Here is an 18,614-nt window from a genome sequence, read left to right as displayed (position 1 = left end):
TTGATCCAAAGTTTATTTAAAGTATTTGTTTTGGGGGGGTGGAAGTCTGGAAAAAATCAGTTTACCACATTTTTTCCATGTCTAATTTGTGCCATTCCGCATTTCCTTGCGATCTTGATGACATCAAGTGACATGGACAGCTCAGTGCCTGGGAAATGCCATGAAAGCTGCTCTTGCATGAGGACGTTTGATGATACAAGAAAGGGCTGTGGCAACACGAGTTTCGGAGGGCTCAGGCTGCCAAATGTTCAGGTCAGAAGCAGGTCAGATCCTCCTGCAATGATAGAATGGCTCCTTTGGCTTCGGAGCTCCTGGACAGTCCTCTGCGCTGATGTTTTTTCATGCTGGAACATGCAGAGCATAAGCAGCACTGCAGCGCTGCTCCAGGGATTGATTTCTGTATGTTAGCGCCCTTTGGGATACTCTCACCTCATTTGGGGATGTGCCCTACAGGACTGCTCCTTGTCCCTCTTCCTTTTGGCCACCAGGCAGGTGGTCACCCCATGGGGCAGCTGCTTGCTCCTCACCGCAGAGCAGAGGAGTTGGTACCTGCACAGCATCACAGTCCCATCCCTTCCTTGGCGTGTTGCTTTCGCCAGTGAAAAGCTACTAACAGCTTAAAAATAAAAATAAAAATCACCACAATCCTCTGCAGAGCAACTGCACCATCAACACCAGTGTAACAGAGCAAAACCAAGCCTGCCGTTGTGCAGGGTGGTGACAGCATCAATGCCATTCCTGTGGCACGCAGGGTGGCACAGCGTAGAGCAGCTGGCTGCAAGAGGCAGCAAGAACCTCAGCAAAGAGGAGCAGATTAGTCAGCTGGAGTAAAAGCCAGAGGAAAGTACAGAAAGCCACAAAAGGCTGATTGTGGCTTCGGCTGAGTCTGCTTGACGCTGCAGCACAGGCTGCCATTCAGAGCGGGCCATGCCAGGCATCTATAACGTCTGCTCTCTGTTGTGAGAGGAGGAAATGCAGTTATTCGTTTATTCACAGCCCACAGCTGAGGATGAATGTCCTGGGGTGTCTGTGATGCCAAACCCTCTGGCATCTTGCACAATGCGACAGGACAAGAGATGGTGAACCTCAGAAGTAGCCAGAAGTTGGGGTGGATTTCCAGAGAAAAATAACAACTTTCGTTTAAAAATAGAAAGAATGAATACATTGAAAGCAATGCATTTTTAACCTAATGCGTTAAGATTTCAGGCAAACTGAAAACTATTTGGCATCTCATGGCTTGGTTTTTCCTTGTGGAAAATATATATATATATATATATCTCTGCTCCATAGAAAACACTGTTTAGGCCCAAAGTACATTTTTCTACTTAAGAAGAGTTTTGATGGAAAACGTTTGGCCAGTCCTTGCAGGGATGGTCCTGGACAGGGAGGGCACTGTCAGGACACACGGTGTGGGGAGGAAGGAGAGGGCTCTCCTGATGGGTGCTCCTTGATCCCAGGACCAGGCACGGGACTGGGAGGTTTGAATACGTCAAATAGTTAGTAGACATCTTATTTATAAAGCTCACCTGCTGTGCTCCTGGATCTCTGAAGTGTTTTGCTATTGCCGCTCCTATGTACTGCACGCATCGCTGTCACGGCAAGGCCCGGCTGCTGGTGTGGCAGCACTCGTATCTCTGCAAGATCTAGCCTCCAGACCCCGCGGCCTGAGTGTCGGCATAAGCACTACAGCCTCCTGGATCGCTTTCAAATATGAGCTGGAGTTAACATAGAAACCTTCAGCTCTTCCAAGGCGGCCGAGCTGCTTCCCGAGGCCGCAGACACCTCGGCACGGGGGCAGAGCCCTCCCGGGCCCTCTTGCCCGGCAGCATGCTGCAGCCAGCTCCTTGCCGTCACCGCTGGTAAGTAATAATGCATGACCCAAAAGCACTGGGGAGAGATTAGTTTCAGTCAAGTGATATATCTCTGGAAATCAAACTGTCTTCCAGAAGCTGGTTTTGAAATAAAATAGAGGAGAATCGAGAGGTGGAGCTATAGGAGGTCAGCGTGGCTGCACTGAGCGCGGGGATGTTTTATTGAGGTTCTTTCCCCTTCCTCAGCACCTCCTTAGAGTCGTCAGGGTGTTTCCTGCACTGCCAGCTGCTTTTGTTGGTATTTTTATCTCTTCCTGCATGCAATGGCAGGGCGTGGGTATCTGCCATCACCAGCAGCTTGCAGTCACAGGGCTCGTGGCTGGGAGGGGACGGCTGCTCGCCAGGGTGGGCAGCAGGGAGGCACAAACACCACTGTCAGGCCTCGTGCTCTGCAAGGTGGCAGCCTGCAAGCAGAGACCTCCAGCTCACGCTGCTCACTGGGCTCTCAGCCCGAAGTTAAACCTCCTGTGGCTCCAGCAGGGACTGGATCACATTCCCAGCAAATGCCCTCCAGTCAAGTCATGCCCTCTAGGTCTCCCCTTTACAAGGCTGCAGGCAGTAGCATCCTTACAGCAGGGAAAGACGTTGCCTCCACTCTGCTGGCAAAGCGATTGTCACTAATTATCACTAACGAGCCCTGGTTCCAGGCTGGGCTTGGGGCAGGATGCTCCAGTCAGGCACCCACAGCCGCCCAGCAGGGCTGCGCCACAGGAGGACAGGCACAACAGCACTGCCATCAGCTGCGCGTGACTTCTGTCACCCAGAGTCGCCTCCAAGGCGGATGGGATGCAGGGAAGTGACACCACCCAGGGTGACATTCCTGGGCAGGGCTTCCTCTCCTCCTGGAGCAGCCCGAGTTTGCCAAGAGCCCCCCTGCTGCACTCCACAGCGGGGTGGGCACAGAGGCAGGTGCTTGGCATGCAGCACTGCCTCGCCATGAAGACCTTCCCCCTTCCATCCAGATGCCGGCAGCAGCTCTGCATGTCACCCCCCAAATAAGGCTGTCACAAGGGCAGATGAGCCCAAGCACACTTGAATTTCACCAGATACCCCTCAGGAGCTCACAGTGCAAAAGGCACTCCGAAAAGACACGGAGCTATTTCCCTGGGAGGCTCTTCCACCCAGCAAAACTGCCCAGGCAGCGTCAGGTGGGATAGAGCCCATGGCTTGGCCCCCATGGAAGGGACGAAGGGCACGGGGCAGCTGAGCCGTGCATCCCAGCAATGCACCCGAGACGCCTTGCGGAGCTGCGGGTGCTGCCGGTGACAGGTGGAGCCCACAGAGGAAGCGCCCGGCAGCGAGAGCCACGCATCGAAGGAAGGATGTTCGGGCACATGCAGCTGCCAGGAGATGAGGTTACAATGCAAAGCTAAACAAAGATCCCCGCGAGAAGGAAACAGATCCCTCCTGCCGCCTGTAAGGTAGGAGCCGAGCAGCGGCTGCTTGACATCATCGGGACGAGCATTGGATTACAGCAGGCAGAGACTCACCCGGCGGGGAGCAGAACACGCCCCTCGGCCCCACAAGTGCAACTTCATTTAGCAGCTCCCAGCACAAGGAAGCCGCGAGTCTGGAGCTGGCTGCGGCCAACCTGGCTGGCGGGGCGCGTTTCCAGCCCCGATCCCTCCGGCAGCAGCGGGGCTTTGGGACTCGAGTAGCAGCTGGAGGCATCGTGCCCGTAAGTGAAGCGCGGGGAGCAGGGTGCGAGGGGCAGGATGCTGCCAGGGGCTTGTCCGCGGCTGGGGGCTGCCGATGGGTGGTTTCTTTAAAAGACAGACTTAACTTTCACCTAACACTCAGCAGCGGGATTTTGCTCCCCGCGAACTGTGGGCTGAAAAGCAAGGCTGCATGCTGGCTTTCTGCCGTGCCGGTGGCAGGGAGGTGGCTGCGTTTCACTTTGAAAATCGCGTCACTCCGTGCTTGCTGCGGAGGGGAGAGCAGCTTTAGCAATCACAAAGGATTGTGGCTCAGTGACCCCCGTGGGGATTTCTGGCCTCCTTTCTGCCGTTTGTCCATTTATTTTGAGAAACTGGCCAGACAGGATCCCTTACAACACAGGGGCCACGCTGTGCCTGTCCAGGAGTAGATGCCAGGCTGTGAGACACCGGGCTCCGTGCCCGTGGTGTGGACTGGGGCCACCCCGAGCCCTGGCTCACAAAGGCGGTGGAAGCAGGCTCAGAGACTCGCAGGCATCCAGCTTCCCAAGCAAGTGTTTTAAAAGGCACAGAGTTGGGATAAAAAAAGAACTGCTGTGTGGCGATATTCTCAGGAGGCTTTGAAAATTCCTCCACCTCGGAGCTGCCTGTCGCTCTCCTCTCTCCAGTTTCCCCTAAGCAGCTGGTAGCGAGCAGCAGCGGTGAGCTGGCACACGAGTGCAACGCCTTGGTCCTAGAGGAGCAATTGGGAAGCATTTCCCTTGCGTTGGAAGGGGTAAATGCGTCCATGGAACAAGAGCCAAGCTTAATTTATTCCCAGGAGCAATGCCCCTGGTGGCTGTGACTGTGGGATGAACGAGGAGGACGTGCCAGTGCCAGATGAGCAAGAGGTGGCTGTGGCGGGGCAGCTGCAGCAGTGAGGACAGCTCCACGGGGAGCATGTGGCCGGTGGCAGAGGCTGTCAGACACACACAGCCCTCGGGCTCTGGGCTGTGCTTGCTCACAGCGAGGTCGGTGTGCCCAGTTCAGGTGGCTGTGGGATGTGCTTTGGCTTCATAGGCTCTTGGCTGGACGGGGCCACCCTGGTGATGTGGGGCCACTCAAGTGAGAAGCCATCACGTGTCTACTGTGATGAGGGATGGTGTCTGGGAAATGAGGATGATCCTCTAAGGCTGAATTCATTCATAGCACAGATATGAATTACATGGCTGCTTACAAACATGGCTACACCAAAGCTAACTGCACGCTGAGCACAGGACAGGGCGCTGGGCTCCATGTGCTCCACGCCATGGACACTTGCCAGAAGGTGAGGACCTGGATGCCCCAGAGAGCTGGAGGCCATTAAAATAAAGTACATAGGCTGCCAACACAAGGAGCATCATAGTGGAGATGCTAAAACCCAAAGATATTCAAAGACCTGCATCTTCCAGCTGCTCATTTCTGTACTCATGGGCTGATTCTGACCAGGTGTAAAGGCTAAAATGAGCTAAAATGCTCTGTTTCACTTCCCACCCATTTTCTTGTACCAGAGAGAATGAATTTGGAGAAACAAAAAAAGAATTTTGAGCCCACTTGGAAGCCCGCACACAGACATACAACTCTGCCCCCCAGAACACAGCTATGAAAAACATTTTCCAGGTTGCTGATGTTTCCTGGATCTCCCATGTTTCAGGGCCAGTTATTGCACTGATCCCTCCAGCCTGCCTGGATAACCAAACACTGGCATCATCCCTGTTTTAATGGGGCCAGGCACAAATCAGGTGCTTTTCCTGGGCTCATACAGGTCTGTAGCAGAACCAGGAGATGAATCTGAGACTCCGTAAGGAACACAGCAGGAGCTTCAACACTTCTTTTTATTTGTCTTACTGCACCACCCTGATCTCAATTTCCACATTAAAAGCCTTAATCCAATTGCTGCTCCACACCACTGAGGGTTGCCTTCAAGTCACCAGAGCCATATAAACAGAACAATCCAGAAAACAAGTTTTCCAACACAGTACTCGTTCCTTAGAGAGGATGAGAAAGGGGGGGGGGGGGGGGGGGAAACACAAACAATCTGCTTCCAGCCAAGCCATAAAGGGAGGTGCTCCCAGAAGCTTACCGGTACCAGCCGGTGCGGCAGGGAGGGTTGGCGGCTGCATGCACTTTGTCCCCAGCTCCTCCTGACGGCAGTGACGGAGATGCAGAGATGTTGCTCCACGGCTCAGCCTGGGACCTGTAGCATGAGCAGGAAGAGTAGTGGTGGACTATGAACCATTTATTCACCCATTTCTAAACTTTCCCTTCTTTCAAGCCTGCAGGGCCATGTACTTTGCACCACTCATTTCTGGCTCACGCTGTGGGTTCCTAAATGCCTTCCTTCCCAGCACAGCCCCAAGAGGCACAGGGCTCTCCGCCTCTCCTCCATGCCTGCTGGCCACAAGCTGCTGCCTCGGGAACTCCCAGGCCAGGACCAAAATGCCAACATTTGTCGATATTGACAGTGATGTAATAAGCCAAACATCCCCAGCAGAGCATCATCAACTTTACTGGAATTACTCTTTCCACAAAGTGTAATTAGTCAGTGGTGCTCGTTGCCTCTAGATACCACTGGCACTCAGAGTTCAGAAGGCACTGTATTGGATGCCAGGTCATGATGCAGGTAACAAAGCTATCCCGGTCGCAATTATAAGGATATTGCATTTAAAGGATTATAAAACCTCCTGGTTCGGGGCAATTAGTAACTGGCGAAAAATATCCCATCACAACTACAAGTCATCTTGCACCTCTGAGTCAAGGATGCCAGCTGCTGTTGGAGACAGGATACCGACCGAGACAGTCTTTCAGCCTGCCCCGGGAGGAGCAGTCTCCCATTCTAACCAGTGATGCATTTGGCCTGTTGTTTACCCGTGAGTCAAGAGCTATGAGAACGACCTTCTGTCTGCTGCCATCACCTTAGTTGAAACCAAAAAAGGATTTCCTCTCTGGATCAAAAGCAACACCAAGACATCTGCTGTATAGAATAGGGCTGAATTCTGCCAAAAAGCACTCTGGGCTTCTTGGAACATGTACTCATTTTGAAGCAGTGCATTTGTTTTGTGTGTTCCTTCTGGGTAACAGCTGAAAAACAGAGAGAGAGTCTGGACCTCAAGCAGTGCGTACCATGCTGATGGCAATGCCCTTGTAATTCACTCCTCATTGGGTGTGGATGTTTAGCAAGGGCCCTAAATAACACAGTACCTCAGTGCACTACAGAACCAGACTAGGAAGAGTAAAATATTTTAGAAGTTACTTCAGCATATCCCTACCCCACTGCAAGGGCTAGTCCCCACCAGCAGCCCCAAGCCCCCAGACCCCCCATGTGGGATGCTGCCTGCCTGTGCACATGGGGTCTCACAGCTCTGCCCACCCCCAGGGCTGGGGGAGCCAGCAGAGGATGGAGCAGGGTGCCCAGCTGCTATCCTGCAGGACTCCAAGTCCCCAGGGTAGGGCCATGGGGAGAAACAGCCTGCTGGAGCCAGTGCTGGAGGGGTGGAAAGCCAAGACCAGTCACTAATGGGTTCCTCTCTCCAAAATCATCTCTTCTGAGAGAAAACAGGGCTTCCCCAACATCCCCTCAGGACCAGAATTACTTCGTGATGGCTCTTCTAGTTCAAAGCATCCTCGTTCCAATTTGCTTTAAGCATCTCCTGGCACAGGGCCATAGATTTGGAGAAGTTTTGCAATACATGCGAAGTGCTGGAGGTTTAACTGCTTGGGCTGCACGACACGGGAGCCAGAGGGAGGCAGGAATGCAAAGAGGAGAAATCGAGGATTGAGAATTTCCAAAGCTGGCTTTCTTCCTTCCTGCTTTTGTTAGCCCGGTTAGTGCCCCGAAAGGGCGATGTGTATTCCCAGAGTTGTGGGAATGCTGTTTCTTTTCCTGTCTACCATTTCCAATAAGCACTTCACTGTAAGCAGGGTAAACAGTAACAGAAGTGTATTGTTAAACCCTCGCGCCTGTGCTTGGATACTGCCATGAACTTAATTAGTATTTTCCACTTCTGTAAGCCTGTCATCTGCAGATCTCAAAGCTTTACAAATATTTGAAACATCTCTTGAGGAAAGAGTATTAATAGCTGCATTTAACAGATGGGCAAACTGACACACAAAAGCAGCAAGTGCCCTGTCCTTGAGGCAGGGATGGAGCAGGCGAGCAATCCTCAGCTCCAACAATGAGGCAGTTTTAGAAGTGGGTCAAGGAATGAAGAGGAAGTCTGCAGATCTGTCCTGGTTTGGAAAATGACTGCAGTCAGAGTGTGGCCCAGAGCCCAGGTGGACGAGGCAGAAGAATTGCTGAATGAGCTCCTGCTTGCTTCCTTAAATGGTTAATCTCTTGCTTTTTGTCTGCTAGCATGTGTCCCTGGGACCAAGTAAAAAAAAAAAAAAAAGCAGTCCATGATGTTCCAAAAAGTCTGAAAGCTGAAACAGCTGCTAAAATAAGCAAGTGTCTTGTTGGCTGGACTCTGCAGGTCAGGAGATTGCAAGTCATCCGCAGATGTTAAGGCCACAGAGGAAATGTCTTTGAGTGGGGCTTAGGGACAAAGGGAGAAGGCACAGCTGTGTGCAGAGAACCAAACAGCACCAGGCAAACCAAGGTGACTGAAGTACCAGACAAACTTCCCCTTTTTTTTCCCCTCAAAGCAGCTAACACGGAAGTTTCACTTCTTTAAATGGCAGTGGGGCTGCAAACCAATATTTATTTATACTTTTGTCATCAGCATTGAACCCCCCAGGCCTCCCTGTGGTGCAGGTCAGGGGACTGAGTGGCTTCGGTTCTTCCCAGCACGCTCAAATCAAGTTGTTGAAAGGAGAAGTAAAACCAAAAGGGAACTTCTGTGAGGCCAGACCACTGGTTGGGCTTTCTTTGCTCTTAGACCCAGCAAAACAAACCATTTCTAATGCAGAAAAACACATGGTGAGAACATTTCTTATGAACACCTGTGTCCTGAGGCCTCTCACTGCTCATCTCAGTGCTCACCAACCCCACACCCCCTCCTGTTACACTCACAGGTGATGGAAAAAGCTGCTGAGCTTTCCAATTCCTAAAACAAACACTATTTTCTTACACTTATTTTATTTTCCTTCTCCAGAAACCACTGTCCTGCTGTGTATGAAGCTTGTCTGAAGTCATGTCCAGAAGGAAAGTCAACTAAACCAGGTAGGGATTCACACTGCAGACTGATAAGATTTTTATTCTTGGGGAAGTATTATATAAAGAGGGAAAAGTTTTTTCCTTCCTATTTTGTAAGAAGTCATTTGACCTCTCTGTATTCTGTATTACTAGCTGCTAGAAAGTTGCTAAGAGGAAACCAATATCCGCAGTTGTGCTGTAATGACTTCCCTGCTGCATTTTCCATACTTCGCAGCCACACACACCCCAAGCCATGTTGTGCTGCCAGCTCCCTGGGCAGCCCTAGCATGAGCTGTATGGCACAGCCCCACAGCATGGCTGATAGCTCGGGAGGGAAACCCCACACTCAGATCCTGCCCTTCCTGCAGCCTGCTCCCACGTTGCCATGCCAGTTTTGCTCTGCAGATAGGGTCAGCCCAGCAAGATGCAGGAAAGCCCCAGCTCTGAGCCTTCCAGTGACATTTGTGTGAGTGGTGAGCCTGCTGCCTCAGACGATCCTCCCTGTGCTTTCACTCCTGTGTCTCATGCTCAGAGCTTCTCAGTCCCATGTCTGGCCGTGCAGGTCACCTTGCTGCTTTCTCTCATCACTTACAGGCTGTTTGCACTGAGCAGGTATCTGCAGATCTGGCACCAACATGTCTCAGGGCTGGCTGGTGCACTGTCACTCACCCTGCAGGTCCCAGAGCAGTTCGCCTATACCCAACACCTTTCCGTACATACTGGAGACACCCCATGTCCTTCTGTGCCCAGGCTGCCTTTCAGTGGGTCATAAAATATCTGGCGATTCATTTAATTAGGCACTTTCCCTTCTAAGACTATAGCTTGCAAGGATCTCTCCAAGTACACGCTCAGTGTTTTGATGCATCTCGAGCACCACTTCAACTCATGTCAAGATCCCATATCCCTGGTGACTCATGTGCAGGGGATGTACCCTGCCTGCAGCAAGGCTCAGTAGCTGCTACACCTAACACAGATGTACCAGAAATCTCCCCCCCCACCACCACAGCAACACTGTGAGGTGGGTGCACAGGGCTCCAGCAAGGCAGCACAGCCAGAGGGGCTGCTGCTTTCAGCAGGTCATAGGAGCCATGGGATCACACAGAAGGACTCAGCTCAACCAGCTCCTACCAGCTGTTTTTTTTACTCCTACACTTCCCATTTTAACTGTCAGCAAATCACCAGTAGCAGCAGCCCAGCCACTGACCCTTGTCATTGCTCCCAGGGACAGACCTTCCCCCATTTTCCAAGCAAGCACTACTCCTCTCCTCTGAGTTATGCGAGTGATTTTTGCTCTGTGAAGCAGCACAAGTGAACCAGCCAGGCGAGCCCCAGGGAGCAGAGCTAAGACCATTTCTGCTAATCAGCCTGCCTCATTCCACAGTGACACTTGTAAGAGCTGCCCTGGTTATTTTTAGGGACTGCTGGGAGCTGCCAGGGCTCTGGCCCCTCAGGAGGCCGCAGGGCTTCTCCCACAGCCCCTCACACTGCACCAAGTGGGAACACGCTGCTCAGGTGTGGATGTGACACCCATGGGGCTGTGTGAGCCTAGATGAAGAAGAGCCAGGGCAGGCATGGGCACCACAGCTAGGATCTGCCTTCCTGCAACACTTCCACACAGCAGCCAAACTCAGCCTTTCAGACCACAGAACAAAGCCACACAGGATTTGCTCTTTGTCCCTCTCAGTACATAAGTAAAAACCCAGGCCTACATACCTCTGCCTTCATAGAAAGGTCTTCCCCCAAACAGAGCTATCCCATCAAGAGCTGCTGGGCTTTCCTCCTCCTTTTATACAAACAAGGGCAGCCATGCTAGAAAATAGGCCCCAGCTGCATCTCCTCTGGGCTCAGGGAAATCCTTCTCACCTGGGGAGGCTGCAAGGTGCTGGTGTGGTGGGTGAACATCCCAGGCAGGGTTTGAGGAGGTCACGGTCTCTGAATTCAGTGCCCTGATGTGATCAGAAGAGCTGTGGGACCGTTGGGTAGTTTCCAGCCTTTGTAGGAAATTTGAAGTGAAAGACAGCAGGGACTTTTCTTCCAGAGGCCTGGATGGTCTGGGGGGAGGCAGGGGATTCGTGGGGATCTCCATTGCAAAGGAACCCACCAAAAGGCCTGGCTGTGCTGAGACATCACAAGTGGGGACAATACAAGGGTCCTCCTAGGACATGAATACAACAGCAGCTGTCAGACTGTTACAGCTGGAGGGTTTAAAGCATCTGGTCTGTGGTTAGTCTGTTTTGCAAATTCACCCATTAGCAAATCTTCCACACAGCCATGGTTTTGTTCATGTGAAAGTGCATTCATGTACAAAAGCAGCTAAACAAGAAGTTGGGGAAAAAATAAAAATAATGGTGGGTAGAGTCCTCCCCTCATACTCCTCACAGCTTTGATGGGGTCTCCGTGGGGGACCAAGGAGTGGGGCCAAGGGTGCTTGGATGAAGGGCTTGGGCTCGTCAGTCTGCACATCGTGGGTGGTGGAGCCATGTCTGCCTCCACTGGGAGGGGAAAATCAGGGGAGAGCAAGGCACCAGCTCGCCACAGCCCAAGGCTACCATGTCCCCCACCATATGGGTGCTCACCCTGCATGTTGTGGGGCTGCCCCAGCCCCATGCCACGGTGCTGGGGCTCATCCTGATGGGCCCTGTCTCCCTGAGCCCTGAGGGATGTGTGGCTGCCCCAGGGATGGGGACAGTGGCACCTCAAAGCTGTGGGATGCAGAAAACAAGCTCAACCTGGTAACAAAACACAAATGAAACTGCTGTCACGGCAACTGGCTCCAGATGCACGGAGAGACCAATTATTTCCATTAATCAACTTGTTGAGAAGCTGCAGAAGAGGCTTAAAATGCAGATGAGGTTTGGATGCTGTGGGAAGGGAGGAGCCCCAGAAAAGCTCAGTTGCCAAGGAAAAATGTGATTTTTCCCCACGCAGAGGGCAATGACTGGCATCCTTGTGCAGCCACCAACACGGGGCGTGAAGTCCTAAGTCCTACAGGAGTCAGGCTAAGCCACATCTTAAATTGGAGGCTAAGCAATGGGTTACCAGCTTTACAGGCCTCAAGTGATCTTCCTGCCACAAAACAAGGCCAAAGCAACAGATGGTATCTGTTTTACACACTGAGCCTCAATCTCCCTGCTGTGCCTGTTCTTCTGCTATATGAATTATATTTTTCCACCAAGTCCTGGAGAACCCTAAAAGCTCTGTTCTTGCAGAATCCCTGCAGTGGAAGGAGATGTCGTGATGTCGGGGCTGGTTGAATTCACTGCATTTAGTGTCAGAGCCAGAAGGTGCAGAGTTACTACAAGGAATCCCACAGCAAAAGCCTTCCAAAAATACCAATGTGACATGCCCAACCTTGGCATTTCTTCACCACCACAGCATGGCGAGGCTTTTCCATGTTGTTCAGCATGTGAGATGGACACCCGTGCCATAGCAGATCAGGCTGCTGCCTCTTTTCTCCCAGCCATGAAACTGGGGGTCCCACAGCTTGGAGAACATCAGTTCAGGCAGAGGCAAGGCCTCCACCACATTTCGGAGGATGCAGGCCCAGCAGGAGGGCAGGGGAGCTCTGTGCCTGGTTCAGGCCCTGCTGCCAGCCCCACCAGCAGCACCAGGACTGTGCAAACTGCAGGGCTTCTACGGCGTCACCCTGGCTTCTGGCCCTGGATCAAAGCTCCAGGACATGAGAGTCTTGAGCTGTAGTGAGGTCCTAAAGGCACTGGCACAGGTCTAAAAATACTCCCTAACCCTGATAACCCCATTATGGAGTCCTCATCCTTTGGTGTGCAACCTCTCACGCATGTTCCCAGACAAGAGGCAGTGGAAAATTTGCTGAAATTCCAGCTGGAAGCTGTCAGACAGTTGGTGGAAACCCCCTGACCTCAAGTGCTGGCTATTGCCCTGTGGGATTTTTTCCCTCCTGGCTGGATGAGGCTCTCGCAGCAGGGAACCTCGCAGCAGACCGCAGGGAGCACAGAAATCCCGGTGCTGCTGCTTCTGTGCTTTACCAGGCCCCCTTGGCAGCAAACCATCTCACGCTGTAAATATTTTACAAGCCCGGCAGGGCTGTTGAGTGTGTTTTGCTGTTGTTATGGATCTGCCCCCAGCAGGAAAGGGCTAATAATAGCCATGGTACCCGGGAATGAAAGGGCAAGGGGTGCAACACGGAGATCTTGATGGCACTGTACGTCTCCATGCCCTCGTCCCTGCAAGTTGGTGGTAAAGGGAAGAGAAGCAGGATGCGAAGCCTGAACAGAAAAAAAGGGGCAGTATCCTTCTTCCCCTGCTGAACTGCAATGCAAAGAAGAAGTTTCACCCCAGAAACACAGCAAGGTTCAGTTTGCTTTGGGAAAAAGCTTGGCTGGGCCTCCAGAAGTCCGTAGGCCAACAGCAGCAGTTCGATCCTCTGGTGTGACACCAGGAGAGCAGGATCCAGCCCTGTGGGCATGGAGCCGTTCGTCCCAACTGCCACTCGCATCGGGCGGTGGGAGCATTGCGGATGTAAGTGTGGGGGGCTCCTGCACCTCAGGGCTCGGTGTCCCCATGCCAGCCCTTGCCGGCTGCCTGTTGGGGTCACCAAGACAGTCTTTGGGTGTCCCAGGGGACAGCGCACACTTGAGGAACGGGGACATCTCTGTGTGGCCCCAGAACCAACGGCAGGCACAGGCCCTGCCCTGCCCAGCACCACGCCTGGGAGCGGGGGAATCGAGATAGGGCCCAATTCCTTCCCCTCCATGAAGGGAAGCCATGTGGGCTCGGGCGGTGCTTCAGGCAGAGAAACCCGCTGCTGTTTAACCTTCGTGCCTCTCCCCTTACAGCTGCCGGCTGGGCTGGGCTGGCTCCCCTAAGAGGCAAGGATGTCTAAGAAGTGCTCAAAGGCGTCCTGTAGCGAGAGGTGCCACGAGGAGATGAACAGAAATTTGTCTGACCCAGACAGATTATGCAGTTACTGCGAAGCCCAGTTAGAGTAGAGCAAAAGTCTGACATGAGCCTGAGGTAAGAGGCAGGCCAGGGGCATGCTCAGCACAACCATTCTGCCTGCCGGTAGCCTGGGTCAGCGTGCAGTCCAAAAATAGCTCTTCTTAGCCATGAAAATAGCTCTTCCTAGCTTACAGGTCAACCTAGATGAGGGACAGATGCAGTGTCACGTGAAGGGCTTCCTTTGAAACTGGAGTCCAGGGCTGGGTGTGACTGCAAAAATCCACCCGAGCCCTCCAAGCCATGGGACACAAGCCATGGGACGTATGTCTGCACTGCAGGCGCGTGGCCCTGTGGTGTTTAACCCCCCAGCAGTGTTTCCAGGCCGTTGTCCACCTCCCAGTGCTTGCAGGTACGCGTGCTCATGGTGATGGGCCTGGGAGCTGTGCTGGGGAGGAGCAGGCAAAGGGGGAAATGGGAATTGGTAGGTGGCTTGTCAGCTGGACAGAGAGGCGGTGAGTTCACCTTCTGAATGTGTGAAATTCCACCTGGCTGTGAGCAGGGCTTGTTTGTCTGCAGCAGGGAAGTTCAGACCCCGGAGGGAAGAGCCAGCTGCTCCTCCCGCTGCCCATGAGCTCCCTGGGGAAGGACAGCGAGCCCAGCCAAGGTCTGGCACCAAGATCTGCCCCGAACGCCACGTCCACAGCAGCAGAGCCAAGACTGTTGCGGCTCAGATCTCCCGTTTTGTTACAGTCCTCACAAGATGCTACGGAAAAATAAGCTCGAGCCAAGCAGCAGGCCTGGCAGGGCAAGGTTATTTCAGCAAGGCGAGGGAGCTTTAAATTGGGGAGCCACCGCTCCACGACCGTCCATCCACAGTGACATGACTCCAACTCTGCAGGCAGGAGGGAAGCGGTTCTTTCTTATCACTGGCCGATGCTAACATCTGTTTCACTGGCTCGCCCCCACCGAGCTGGTTTAGGTTTGCCAGGAACTACTGAAAAATCACATCTCCCCCTGAAAATTGAGGCTGTGGCTCCTGGATGCAGGGGCTTCCCGGCGCCCTGGTGGCCATGAGGGCGGGCAGGGACACCCTGGCCAGGCCTAGGGGAGCTGCAGAGAGGGACAGGAGCCTGGAGCAAGGGGCCGGGACAGGAGCCTATAGCAAGGGGCCGGCGCTGCGGGAAGCGGCCGCCCCGGCCCCGGTGACGCTGCGAGGCTCCGCGGGCTGAGCCGGGCGGCAGAGCTCAGCCGCCACCTCCCGGTGGCTTCTGCCCCAGCATCATCCCCGCTGCTCCCACGGAGCTGCCGAGCTTCGATAAGGACTTGCAAGGGGATGGCTGAACGCTCGCCGTGCCCCAAGATAAGGCGCTTTTGCCAGGTGGGGGCTGCGAGGCTCCCGAGGCTGTGGGTTTGAGGGGCTGGGCTTCCCAGCAGGCTTCCCTGGTAGGAAGATAAGCATTGAGCAGGATTGGTGCAGGAGCTGAACAGGGGCACATTAACCCCAAGACACAAAAGCAAGTGAATGCAAGAAGTTGCCTTTTTTTCCATTAGATGCCACTGCTCCTAATCAGCGCTCCTCCACGCGGAGCAGCAGGGCGGAAGGCGTTCTTTACCATGGGCAAAATAAGCCAACCGGTAGCCTCTAACTTTCACACAGAAAAAACAAACCAAGTGCCAAACTCAGTGAGCAGGAAAGGGAACCAGGAGCACCAGGTTTCCAGCGCCGAGGCAGCATGGGACAGCTAGCTCCATGCCCGGGTGCCAAGACGCTTGTGTTACGTTCCCAAAGCTGCTCAGCTCCCTGCACTGTGTGCAGGACAAACGCTGGCAAGTTAAAGCCTCAGCTAAAATGAAAACCAACAGCTTAAACACCCACCAGGCTGGACCAAGAGCTGGCCAGCAGCTTGTGTTCATTGTGAACCTTTCTTTGCACTCTGCACTTGGCACAGACAGGAGCGAAGGGATCCAAAAACCTCACAGAATGGTTGGTTTTCACATGTTAAAGTGCTTATCAGAAAGCTGTCCCACCAAGCACTCTGCCAGTTACATGAATGTGTCAAACACCCCAGTACTGATGTGAAGCGCTCACTGGCTCCTGGAGGTTTTGGGGCTGCCTCCTGGAGCCCCATTTCTGATTACAAATTCAGTTTGGATCAGCCCCCCCAGTGCGAAGAGCCAAATTCAGCCTCCATTCAAAGTGCCTCCGATGGCATTTGGAGGGTGAAGAAAGGCTTGGGCCAGGCTGATGTCGAGCTGGAATGCTGAGCTTTGAATCCAAGACGGCTTCCATTCCCCCACCGTGCCGGGGAGCCAAGCGGCAGGCGCGTGGTGTGCACTGAGAACAAAGCTGGTGACGGCAGAGCCAGCAGCAGGTTGTTACCTGAGATTTCGGTAGCTGCTCTGACTGGGAGCAGAGTTGCAGGGGCTTTTTTTTTTTTTTTTTTTCATGCTGTAATTTACCTGCATAAAGTCATCTCACCTGGATGCAGCCACGCATCCAGGTTGGCCGAGCATCCTTGACCTCAGAGTTGTGTTTTCTCTGCAGAATTTTGGATGTGCATAGAAATTCAATGGAGGTAGAGTCCAGCACGTACACTGACTTTATTTCCTGCGATCGGGCTGGCCGGAGGAACGCTGTCCACGACATCCAGCGAGATGCAACCACCATCAGCATGCGCAAACTGACTGAGGACATCAGTGACCTCACTGTCGAAGGGGCAGGTGAGCTGCCACAGGCACTGGTAACCACAGCTCGTGGTGCCCAGCCTAGGCGGGCACATCATGAAATTGGAGCAAAGCAAATTCCCTGGGAGCCAGGCACAACGGGGGGGGTGCTCAAGGGGAACATCCCATCCCTCAATGCAGCCAGCAGGAGGCTCTCAGACCAAGGGTATCTTGCAGCCAGCGCGGTGGTCCCTGGGGTCCTGGTGCAAGAACACTGCAGCCAAGGTCTTGGTCCTGTTTTAACAGGACAAGCACCAACCAGCAGCCTTCCCTGGGCAAAGTCCATGTCAAAAATACCTTAGGCTTCATAAAAATCATGGGTCTAGGGGCTGTAATTTGCTTTTTCCATTTTTTAATTACCCCTTAATTAGTATTTTAAATAGCAACAGCAGTAATTTTAAACACCACCAGCCATCTCCAAGCCTTCCCCCATAGCCCAGACATGGCAGCTTCACCCTGCTCAGCGTTGCTGCCCAGCTAACTATGGGATGCACAAATCCTCAGCTCTGAGGCTGGGTTCACTAACAAGCAACCAAACACACAGCACGGCTGCAGAGAATAAACTCCTTTCCAGCCCCTTCTCCAAGCTGCACTCTGTAACTATAAAAAATGCTTTAAAATGCATTACCCCAGCTGTACCTCTTCAAACATGTCCCTAATAGTACACGTCCATACACCTGCCCACAATAAGCACAACCTGGAGCTCATTTAGTGAGAGAACCCGGGTAACTGCCTGGCTGTCTGCATACAACTTGCCTTCACAAGTTAGGCAAGGAGAGCTCATCCCTGCTTTGGAAGGGACTGTTGGTTTAGGACTGCTGCACCCTGCAGTCATGTAAAGTCCTTGCACCTTCCTTTGAGACCCGAGGCACCCTCCCAGCACCACCAGCTACCCCGCTTTGAGAAGGGTTTGTGCTCTGGGAAGGTGATGGGACAACCCTATACGTTTAAGCCAAATATCTGGCCACAGGTAGGTGGCAATAGGGCTTCAGCTAGCGAGCTGAAAGAAGTCAGCTGTAGCAATGACATGCCTTGTGTCCTGAGCACAGCGTAACCATGCTTTCCTCCCACTCCTCCCTCCTGCAGACAGCGAAGCACCTAGCACCTCTTCTGAGAGCGACCCTGGAGCACGACCAAAGGAGCAAGAAAACAAACCCTCTCCATGACAGCGTGCAGGGGGCGGGATGGGGCAGCAGGAGGGACTTGCTGTGAATGTTAAACGAGAATTTGCTATTGAATTTGTGGACAAAAGCCAACCTGGACCAGGCAGCTGTCTGTCAAATGCCTCTGCAGCAGCCATTTTGTTTAGAGCACCGCAAGATGCTGCACAAGGACTGGCACCTCCGAAAGACTTCTGCTCGCATCCTTAATGATTTAGAGCAACACTGCAGCGTTTGTAGTGATATGAGCCATTCTCAAGATGCCTTAGCTGCAATTTTCCCCTATGGGAAAAAGCGATTTCAGTAATAATATACACACCAGACTTTCCTGTCCAAGGTACCTTCCCATTATTGCAAATTTAGCCTATTATTTATTCTGTTTCCATATATTAGAAGTTTAGACAATTGGTTTTTCCACGCACTGCCCTCATCCTGCATTTCACAGCTGAGCTGGCCTCCAGACCGCCCATGGGGCCGCTCACCAGGGCAGGCAGCGCGGGGGGGGGGGGTTGTCCGGTCTCGTGCATCCATGGCCAGCCCCGTGCAGCCCCACTGCTGCTGCTCAGCACCAGGAAAGGACCAAAGCACAGCCCCGTGTGGACAAGCTCCACCGACAGGCCCAGCAGCATCAGCCACAGGCATCTTTTTCTTTGGGTTTTAGCATTTTAAGGTATTGTTAAGGGGAGGGGAGAAATATTTTGCTGTTTTGACTGTTGAAATTCAGGCTTAACTTTGCAAGCTGTCAGCTGAGATTATCTCCAGTAGGATCTCACACCGTTCTCTCTTTTAGGAGACATGTTTTGTGTTAAAGATGGTTTGATAAAACTATATAAGCTGTTGGAATAAATAACACAGCCTTCAAGTACCAAAGGTGTTCTGCCTGGATGGTTGTTCTTCCTCCGTTTTACCTTGTAACAGGTTGGGCTGCAAGGAGGTTACACCAGCCTCTAAGAGGGAGATAGGGAACTGTATGACAAGAGAGTCCCTTCTGTTTGGGGCTGCGAAACCACCCCAAACATTTGCAGTTAGAAGCAGATTTAAAGCTGGGGGTGGAGAATGCAAAAATTTGCCCCGACTTGCCCAGGTTTGCTGCAAGGCAGTGCTTTTCCAGGTTTACTAGAAGTCAAGCAGGGTA

At 52.9% G+C, this 18,614-nt stretch overlaps 1 protein-coding gene and 1 long non-coding RNA gene across 4 annotated transcripts; one reads left to right on the top strand and one right to left on the bottom strand.

The window, feature by feature from the left end:
• The first annotated feature begins 3,074 nt into the window (after positions 1 to 3,074).
• Positions 3,075 to 18,346, top strand: PKIG (cAMP-dependent protein kinase inhibitor gamma). 3 transcript variants are annotated; one of them, XM_035343486.1, is made up of 4 exons: positions 3,075 to 3,292; positions 8,638 to 8,705; positions 16,141 to 16,316; positions 17,406 to 18,346. In XM_035343486.1, exons 3-4 carry the CDS (start codon positions 16,166 to 16,168, stop codon positions 17,483 to 17,485), a joined length of 231 nt encoding a protein of 76 aa, XP_035199377.1. In that variant the 5' UTR covers positions 3,075 to 3,292; positions 8,638 to 8,705; positions 16,141 to 16,165; the 3' UTR covers positions 17,486 to 18,346. The 3 variants fall into 3 exon arrangements, with proteins under 3 accessions (XP_035199377.1, XP_035199378.1, XP_035199375.1); XM_035343484.1 differs by lacking the exon at positions 3,075 to 3,292 and adding an exon at positions 3,309 to 3,549; XM_035343487.1 differs by lacking the exons at positions 3,075 to 3,292; positions 8,638 to 8,705 and adding an exon at positions 3,304 to 3,549.
• On the bottom strand, positions 6,855 to 11,651 carry LOC118176496. Its single transcript, XR_004755436.1, has 3 exons — positions 10,388 to 11,651; positions 9,314 to 9,317; positions 6,855 to 7,907 (listed from the first exon to the last, which is right to left on the bottom strand). It is a non-coding gene; the product is annotated as an uncharacterized LOC118176496 (long non-coding RNA).
• Positions 18,347 to 18,614: the final 268 nt, after the last annotated feature.

Source organism: Oxyura jamaicensis, chromosome 20 (genome assembly GCF_011077185.1).
Source record: "Oxyura jamaicensis isolate SHBP4307 breed ruddy duck chromosome 20, BPBGC_Ojam_1.0, whole genome shotgun sequence".
Taxonomy (NCBI): Eukaryota; Metazoa; Chordata; class Aves; order Anseriformes; family Anatidae; genus Oxyura; species Oxyura jamaicensis.
Note: the sequence above shows the minus strand (reverse complement) of the source record. Positions and strands in the feature narration are given on the sequence as shown.